The 9,910-nt window shown below is 34.7% G+C and overlaps 1 protein-coding gene across 3 annotated transcripts; it reads right to left on the reverse strand.

Annotated features, from left to right (window-relative positions):
* Positions 1-1,499: 1,499 nt before the first annotated feature.
* On the reverse strand, positions 1,500-6,493 carry nkx6.1 (NK6 homeobox 1). Of its 3 annotated transcripts, none has more exons than XR_006092555.1 (4): positions 5,183-6,493; positions 4,728-4,900; positions 3,490-3,932; positions 1,500-1,587 (listed from the first exon to the last, which is right to left on the reverse strand). XR_006092555.1 is itself a non-coding variant. In XM_042394937.1 (3 exons), exons 1-3 carry the CDS (start codon positions 5,742-5,744, stop codon positions 3,699-3,701), a joined length of 969 nt encoding a protein of 322 aa, XP_042250871.1. In that variant the 5' UTR covers positions 5,745-6,493; the 3' UTR covers positions 3,373-3,698. The 3 variants fall into 3 exon arrangements, 1 of the variants encoding a protein (XP_042250871.1); XR_006092554.1 differs by having other exon boundaries at positions 1,514-1,587; positions 3,478-3,932; XM_042394937.1 differs by lacking the exon at positions 1,500-1,587 and having other exon boundaries at positions 3,373-3,932.
* Positions 6,494-9,910: the final 3,417 nt, after the last annotated feature.

The raw sequence follows: 9,910 nt of genomic DNA on the forward strand, positions 1-9,910 counted from the left end.
ATAATCTGTAAATTATTCTCTCAATCAATAATTATTTCTGTAAAAATGTCTTTAAATATCTATATGTATTATTATATTATATGTTATATCTTCTGACGTGTTTATTCTCTCTTCATAAACACTCGTTAATAATCTTAATGAAGCTGAAAACTCTTCAGTCATTTTCATTACGTTTTGACAGAATTGTGTTTTTATGTAGAATATTGTTTTTATTTGATCATATGAAGTTATTTTACATGTTTGTTTTGTCATATTTAAGTCAGTAAACTAACTCTGAAGAGTAAAGTTGTTTTCATAAATATAAAAATGTTGTTTTACCTTCTCAGAGTCCAGAGTGACGTCTTCAAAACACAGAAAAGCTGCAAATCTGAGACGTTTGAGAAGCTGAAACCAGAACATTTTCACTATTTTTGCTTAAAAAATGATGAAAATATAAAATAATTTCTGTCAATCGACTAATTGATGAACTGACTGATCATTTAACTCAGATCATCTGTATTCATTATCCATAAATACTCATAAATAATCTTAATTAAGCTGCAAACATGATCATGTTGTTTCATCATTTTATGTTCTGACAGAATTGTGTTTATTGTTTATTATTGTTTGTGTTGTTTTCAGGATGTTAAAGGAATAAACATGTAGTGAAAACTTTATTACAACATTGTTTCAGACACACAGAGCAGATTATTGATATAATCTGTGTTCATGTCTCCTGTTTAATGAAACAGGCAGAAACCTGCAGACGTGATTCTCAACGTTTCTGCTCAAAACGACTCAAAGTTTTATTCAGGAAGCTTCAGAGTTTTCAGACGTTTAAACATGTCGAAGCAGAGAAACCACAGCTGAACGATTCAATCTGTTCTAATTGAAGCTTTATTGAAGCAGCTGATCGTCAGCTCGTCTCTGCCTCCAGCTCTGACTTTCTACTTTTTATCATCTTTGCTTTTGTTCATCGTCTCAGGACCTCTGACATTCATCTAGTGGCCTGTTCACAGGGTCCTGCCCCTCAGGTTGAGAACCGCTGAGGACACGATGCCTCTGAGTTGTTTCTGTGAATGTTTGAAGGTTTTAAAGACCTGAAGAGAGATTATAATCTATAATTACACACAAAATACACATCAGAGCTGCAAACTATGACTGTTTCCTGATCAATCAATACATTGTTTTTATATAAAATGTCAAAAAAAAAGTGAAAAATGTTTGTTATAATAAATAAAACACAAAAAATATTCAGTTTATAAAAACATAAAAAGCAGAAAATCCTCATAAAGTTGAGCAGCTGCTCTGTGATGTTTTAATTATTAAAATAGTTGCTGATTAATTTCCTGTCGATCAGTTTATTGATGAAACATTTCAGTTTTATTTTGAAATTAGTGACTCAAAGCTGCTTTTATATCCATCCATGTGAGGAAGAGCGGTTCTCAACCTGAGGGGCAGGACCCCCCGAAGAGGTCACCAGATAAATCTCAGAGGTCGTGAGATGATGAAGATGATGATGATGATGATGATGATGATAAAGGTTCCTGAGACGTTCTGCAGACTTTGAGCTCGCTTCAGACAGGAAACATGAACACAGATTATAATCTGTCAGAAAATACAAATTAACAGAAATTAATAGAAAATCATCTCCTGTGTGTCTGAAACATAGAATATATAAACATACATATAATTAGCTGAAAATCTACAGTTTTCTCTTTGTTTGATGTCAAATATATTAAATGTAAAAGAATAAAAATCCAAATCAGTCGAAATGTTCTTCATCATTTTATCAGTTTGATGCTTCATGACTTCAGTTTATGAGAATTTTCTTATTTAAACCTTATTTGTTAAATGTCAATTATAATTATTCAAAGTTAATTTGATCCAAAGTGGATAAAAGAGTTTATAAAAATGCTGAAATGTTGATTTTTATTTTTATTTTTTTTACAGTTGATTCAGTTTTTACAGCTTTTCTCTTCAATTTGACTCAATTTAATCAAGTTTGACGTCATTTATATTCTGACTTTAATAAAAAAAAAAAAAAAAAACACTTTTTACACGCAGAATCTATTTTCTGTTTTACTGAATATGATTTAGTTTGCAAAAAAACAAAAAGATCATTAAAATAAAAAAAATGTAGTTTTAGTTTCTAGTTAAAAAAAGAATAAATGTTTAAATACGTTTTCATAAATGTGAAGCTGCCTGATTGTTTTATAACAGTATCATTATTATTATTATTATTATTATTATTATTATTATTATTATTATTATTGTGTTTATAAATGCAGCTGTGATATTATAGGTGAATAATAATGAAGGTGGATCTGCGGTGAAATGTCCAGACTGAATCAGACTGAAGCTGCTGCGGCTCGGATCAACCTGCTGCTGAGACTCCGGAGCAGAAAGAAGATTTTCTCCTTTTTTTTTATGACATTTTTTTTTTCGTTCATAAATCTCGTCTTCTTTGTTTCCGGGTGTCAGTCGGGACTTTATGATGAGACGCACGTGGCGTCACATCTGGATCCACATGTGATGAATTAAATATCAGCGGCTGCTCGTCGCTTCGCTGCGTTTCAATCTGACAACAAAACCGTGAAGCTTCACACTCACGTCAGCTTTTTCTGCCTCAACGAAAACTCGAGAAAAAAAAACGTTCAGTTATTCCGATTAAATTAAAATATTTCACAATTTTATATAAAATTCCTTCAGATTTGCTGGTTTCCTTCTTTTAAAAGCGAGTTGTTGCTGATTTTCTGTTTCAAAATCGACTCAAAATGTTTAAAAATGTGAATTTATTTCTAAGAACTATAAAAATCAAACAAAACACAATAAATTATATCATAATAATCACATAAATAATAATAATAATGTTTGATCTGCAGCAGCATCGCAGCAGAAATAGAAAAAGTGTTTAAAAATGAAAATGAATTAGAGCTTTAATTGGCTATTTGCCTGCTATTCAATCATTAATCAATGCTGTTATTAATCAATTGAAACTCGTGTATTAATTAACATCTCGCGGGTGAAAAAAACAGCAAACATTTGAGTTTTTATTAAATAAAAGTGCATTACATGAACCTGCGATGATACACAACTGCGCAGGCGCCAGTCACAACTTAAAACATATAAATAAAGGTTCAGTCAGTCAGGTGTGTCACAGGTGCACAGGTGTGTGTGTGTGTGTGTGTGTGTGTGTGTGTGTGTGTGTGTGTGTGTGTGTGTGTGTGTGTGTGTGTGTGTGTGTGTGTGTGTGTACAGGGTGGTGGTGCGTTCAAAGAGCTCCTCCAGCTCTGATAAGTGAGTCAAGAGGCCTTCACGGACCCTCCGGAGGCGCTGTGATTATTATTATTATTATTATCATTATTATTATTATTATTATTATTATAAGAAACGAAATAAAAAGTGAAATTTCAGCTGAGCGTCTTTACAAAAAAACTGTTTTTTTTTACACATAAATTATTCACAGCAGGATAATTTCTATTGGATACAACTCACGGTTCTATTTACAGGTAAGTGTCGTCTTCTGTGTCGGAACGAGTCCGGATTATAAAATCAACTCTTCTTATTTCCTTCCGGACTTCGTGCAAAAAAAAAAAAAAACCAAAACAAAATAAAAGTTTAAAAAAAATGGAGGAAAAGAAGTGAAGCTGCAGACTCCAGACAGACAGAGTTCCTTCACGTCACTTCACGTCTTTTTTCCCCGCAGAAAGAGGAAGTTAGGAGCTGTCGTTCTCCGACGTGTGCAGCAGCGGTTTGTGCTTCTTCAGCAGCTGTGTGATCTTCTCGTCGTCTGAGTTCGGGTCCAGAGGTTTGTTGTAGTCGTCGTCCTCGTCCTCGTTCTCTGACGTCCCCTTCAGACGCTCCGTCTCCGAGTCCTGCTTCTTCTTGGCGGTGGCCATCTCCGCCGCGTGCTTTTTCCTCCATTTAGTCCTCCTGTTCTGGAACCACACCTGCAACACACACACGCGCGCACACACACACGCACACACACATTGTTTTTAATTGTTCTGGCATCTCACGCGCCTGCAGGTGCGCAGCTTGTCTTCTTCTTCTTCTTCTTCTGCAGCTTCATTTTAGATTCATGTTCCAGAAACAAACCATGAAAATAAACTACAGTAATAATTATAATGTGTTATAATATAATCAAATGTGTCATAAAACTTTAAATAAACAAAATATTTCAAGCAAAAGATGCAAAACAAATGTTTCACAGATGAAAATAACAAGAAATAAACATGTGATTATTATTTAAACTGAATCAAATAACATTTATAATAAAATTCGTGTAAAAAAAAAAAAAAGCAAAGCAGGTGTTTCACATAATAAAAGACACGCAGGAACTAAACATGATGCATCATGGGAGAAATTTAGACTTGGATGAAGCTCGTGACCTTTCTGATAGAAAGGCCTCGTGCATTAAATGACATTTTAAGCCTGATTTTCCTCAATAAGTTAAAATGAGCTGAATGTTCACAGAACAACATGTCAGATCATTAATATAAAAACTTACTCATTGATTCATCAATTAGCAGCATTTTATCCAAAATTAAAAACATTTGTTGTTTTTTTTTCAATATAGAGAAACAAGATGTTTATTATGAAATCATTTGTTTTGCTAAAATAAAAGAAGCTGCTTCAGTTTATTATTTTACCTTGAATTGGCTCCCTGTCATATCATTATTTACATGTATATATTTATATAGTTATTTCTATATATATATTTGTATAGATATGTAGTGGATTACCTTGACCTGGCTCTCCGTCATGCCCAGAGAATAAGCCAGCCGCGCTCTCTCGGGTCCCGCCAGATATTTAGTTTGTTCAAAAGTCTTTTCCAGCGCAAAGATCTGCTGTCCGGAGAACGTTGGTCTCGTGTGTTTTCTTTTCCCGTCTTTGTCCAGTAAGACGGAGTTCTGATCTGAAACAACCACACAATAAAACCCATCATCTACAGGCCGCTTCATCCACTATCATCATCATCATCATCATCATTATTATTATCAATAATATTCATATTATTTCCGTTTGGCTTTTACTGCAAAATATTTACACTGAATTAAAATAGAAACATCTCAAGATTTTTGTTTTTTTTTTAAATTGTATTTTAATAATATGAATTGATTTCGTTGTGAGAGAATTAAAAAGCCTTTTTAAAGTTATTTAGTCCCGGTTTTCCCGCCACCGGCCCGCACACACTTACGGGCTGAACACGCAAATCTGGCGTCCCTCCAGTGCGGGCTCTGCATGACTCCCGGCCAGAAGATCGGCGTCCTGCCCGGGAGGTCCGCCAGGGGCTTCGGGTACCGGGCCACCGCCACCGCCGCGGCGCCGGGGCTGAAGTAAAGTCCGGGCGGCGGCGGCGGGCTGAGGCTGCTGAACCGGGGCAGCCCTGACAGGAGCCCCGCCGAGGAGGAGGCGGCGGCGGCGGCCGCCACGGCCGTGGCTCCGGCGCAGGTCGCGATGGGCCGGTTCAGGATGTCGTTTATTCCGTGCGGGGTGGCGGAGGAGCAGAGCTGCGGGGAGCCGAGCCCCGAGGACAGCCCCGCGGAGGACTTGATCCCCGGGGAGGACACGGCCATGCCGCCCGGGTTGGGAGAGGTGGTGGCCGGGGAGGTGGAGGAGTTGGGGCCGGTGGAGGACAGCGGGTACGCCGGGTACAGCGGGGTCTTCATCTCGGTCATGCTGTGCAGAGCTGCTAGAGGAGGGGTGCTGAGGAGGAAGGCGCTCTGTCGGGACCCGTCCATCGGACCCACGGCTAACATAACCCCCCTCTCTGCGGGGACCCTGCGGGGCTGGAGTGCGGTTCTCCGGGTTTTTAGGGCCCTGCGCGCCGGACACAGTCCAGACTAGAACCGGCAGCTGCACGCAAAAACCCGCAGTTCAAAGCCCATCTCAGCTCAGTCCGACAGGAAATCCAAACTCTTCAACCCGCAATAAAAGCACCAAAGAGCCCCGCACAGTCCCGCATCAGAACCCGCAGCAGCAGCAGCAGCGTCAGTGCGCAGGAGCAGAAGTTGTGTGAGATAATAAAACATGATCATCTGTCCTGCTGTCTATCAGCTCCAAGTCCAAACTTTCTGAGCACAAAACAGAGCGCGGAGGGCGGGGGTCTCTGCGCTGATTGGCTGACCCGACCGTGACGTAACTGTCTGGATTTCGGGGGGCCTCCTGATTGGCTGAGAGGCGGCCGCTGATTTGCTGGAAGAGACACCATCAGAGGAGAAATAAACGGATATAAAAGAGTTTTTTATTTTTAATGAGTTCTGGAGTTTGGAAAAGAAGATTTTTTTAGATTCTGTCATGAGGAAACATCTTTTTCTCCAATAACACATTTATTTTTTATTTCTGAGGTAGATTATTTCTTATTTGATCTTGTTTATGTGTAAAAACATCACAGAGTCAAAATGGAGCCAATTGGGTCAAAATTTTAAGGAAGAACACTGTAAAATATCACACAAGAGTTTAGTGGAATCAACTCTTATTTGTTATTAACTTCAGTTAAATAAATAGATTTTATAGTTTTAAATGAGGCCAAATTAAACCTTAAAATAAGAAAATGTAGTTTTTTTAATTTCAAAATCATTTCATAACTTATATTTATAAAAAAAAATATTCTGACTTTAAGTCTTCTGACTTAAAATGATGAGTTGAATGAACTCAACTGTTAAATTAAGACTCTTTTTAAAAACATGATCAGCATGTTAGCAGATTTCCCAGCATGCATTGCTGAAGAGTTAAAACTTCATGTTTTGTAGTTTGACATGATGGAAAGTTGCTGTGTGTCTTTAATATGTGTTAGAATAAGTCAATAAACCCTGATGAAGGTCAAAGTTCAACACTACATGAATAATAATCTGACTGACGGCAGCCTGTATATTATTATATTATTATATTATTATTATTATTATTATATTATTATCTTTACACAGCAACCAAAAACCCTTCAGATGAAGGAAATATAAATAAAAACATCATCTGAATTAAAGATGATCTGTCTGAGCAGTTTAATAAATGAACTTCTGGTTTATTAAACTGTTTGTATTTATTGACTTAACGTAACATTTTAAGGCAGAACTTTAACTGATAAACACGTTAAAGATGTTTTAACTCGGTGTTAGAGTCAGATTCATTTATTACTGCTGAGTTACTGAACTAAACTAACTGGACAGTTATAATCTACTGCAGCTTTGTCTCCTGAACATCATTTAGATCAACTAACAACATCGTCTGTGACGGTTTTTAAGACCTTCAGGTTTCCTTCACATCATCTGATTGATCTCAGATTAGTTATAAATCAGCAGCAGTAAAGTTCAAATGTAGTTTCATTAAACTGAGAGTCGTATTATTCCATCACAGGACGGTCGTTACTGTCTTTAATACTCTATTGGTTGATCGGTGTGAACAGTGTGGATCATTATAGTGAAAATAAACACAAAGATGTTGAGTTACGATGATGGAAAACTGGAAAACTAGCAAATATTCACATGTGAGAAGCTGCTGACAGAATTATTGGGTGTTTCTGATTAAAAATGACTTGACTAATATAATAATCATCTTATCATGTCAGCTGGAGAGAGTCAAAATAAACACATTTTAGTTAATGACACTAAAACTGGGTTAAAGTTCATCCAGCTGAGTCAAACTGGTTCAGTTGATCCTTCGTCTCATTCAGAAATAAATGATAAAACAGAAGGTTTCAGAATCTGAACATGAAGGAGTTTCATGTTTGTTTAACAGATTAGACACGAAATACTGAACTTATCAGCAGCAGACAGAACTTCACACATACGGAGGTCACGAACAGTCTGTAACATATCTGCCACGTTTCAGCCGCTAACTACAGAATATAATCTACAGAATATAAACTACAGAATATAAACTACAGAATATAATCTACAGAATATAAACTACAGAATATAAACTACAGAATATAATCTACAGAATATAATCTACAGAATATAAACTACAGAATATAATCTACAGAATATAAACTACAGAATATAAACTACAGAATATAATCTACAGAATATAAACTACAGAATATAAACTACAGAATATAATCTGCAGAATGTAATCTGCAGAATATAATCTGCAGAATATAATCTGCAGAATATAAACTACAGAATATAAACTACAGAATATAATCTGCAGAATATAATCTACAGAATATAATCTGCAGAATATAATCTGCAGAATATAAACTACAGAATATAATCTACAGAATATAATCTACAGAATATAATCTGCAGAATATAATCTGCAGAATATAAACTACAGAATATAATCTGCAGAATATAATCTGCAGAATATAAACTACAGAATATAATCTGCAGAATATAATCTACAGAATATAATCTACAGAATATAATCTGCAGAATATAATCTACAGAATATAATCTGCAGAATATAATCTGCAGAATATAAACTACAGAATATAAACTACAGAATATAAACTACAGAATATAATCTGCAGAATATAATCTACAGAATATAATCTACAGAATATAATCTGCAGAATATAATCTGCAGAATATAAACTACAGAATATAATCTACAGAATATAATCTACAGAATATAATCTGCAGAATATAATCTACAGAATATAAACTACAGAATATAATCTGCAGAATATAAACTACAGAATATAATCTGCAGAATATAATCTGCAGAATATAAACTACAGAATATAAACTACAGAATATAATCTGCAGAATATAAATTACAGAATATAAACTACAGAATATAAACTACAGAATATAATCTGCAGAATATAATCTGCAGAATATAAACTACAGAATATAAACTACAGAATATAATCTACAGAATATAATCTGCAGAATATAATCTACAGAATATAAACTACAGAATATAATCTGCAGAATATAAACTACAGAATATAATCTACAGAATATAATCTACAGAATATAATCTGCAGAATATAATCTGCAGAATATAAACTACAGAATATAAACTACAGAAAATAATCTACAGAATATAAACCACAGAATATAATCTACAGAATATAATCTACAGAATATAAACTACAGAATATAATCTACAGAATATAATCTACAGAATATAATCTGCAGAATATAATCTGCAGAATATAAACTACAGAATATAATCTACAGAATATAAACTACAGAATATAAACTACAGAATATAAACTACAGAATATAATCTGCAGAATATAAACTACAGAATATAAATTACAGAATATCATCTACAGAATATAAACTGAAGAATATAAACTACAGAATATAATCTGCAGAATATAAACTACAGAATATAAACTACGGAATATAATCTACAGAATATAAACTGAAGAATATAAACTACAGAATATAATCTACAGAATATAAACTACAGAATATAATCTACAGAATATAAACTACAGAATATAAACTACAGAATATAATCTACAGAATATAAACTACAGAATATAATCTGCAGAATATAATCTACAGAATATAAACTAAAGAATATAATCTGCAGAATATAAACTACAGAATATAATCTCCAGAATATAAACTACAGAATATAATCTGCAGAATATAAACTACAGAATATAATCTCCAGAATATAAACTACAGAATATAAACTACAGAATATAAACTACAGAATATAATCTACAGAATATAATCTGCAGAATATAATCTACAGAATATAAACTGTTAAAAACTCTTCAGATTCAGATGACTCGAAGCTCTGATGATGGTCGAAGTGTTGAGACTGTAAGAAGAAATTTGTGAATTTGTTGTGTGTAAATAAAACATATTTACCTTGAATTCATGCAATCATCAGGTGGCACAAACACACACACACACACACACACACACACACACACACACACACACACACAGCAGGTAAACATGAACACACCTGTAAGCAAAGATGAGTTGTGATGTCACGTGATACGTCATCTGTT

Source organism: Thunnus maccoyii, chromosome 19 (genome assembly GCF_910596095.1).
Source record: "Thunnus maccoyii chromosome 19, fThuMac1.1, whole genome shotgun sequence".
Taxonomy (NCBI): Eukaryota; Metazoa; Chordata; class Actinopteri; order Scombriformes; family Scombridae; genus Thunnus; species Thunnus maccoyii.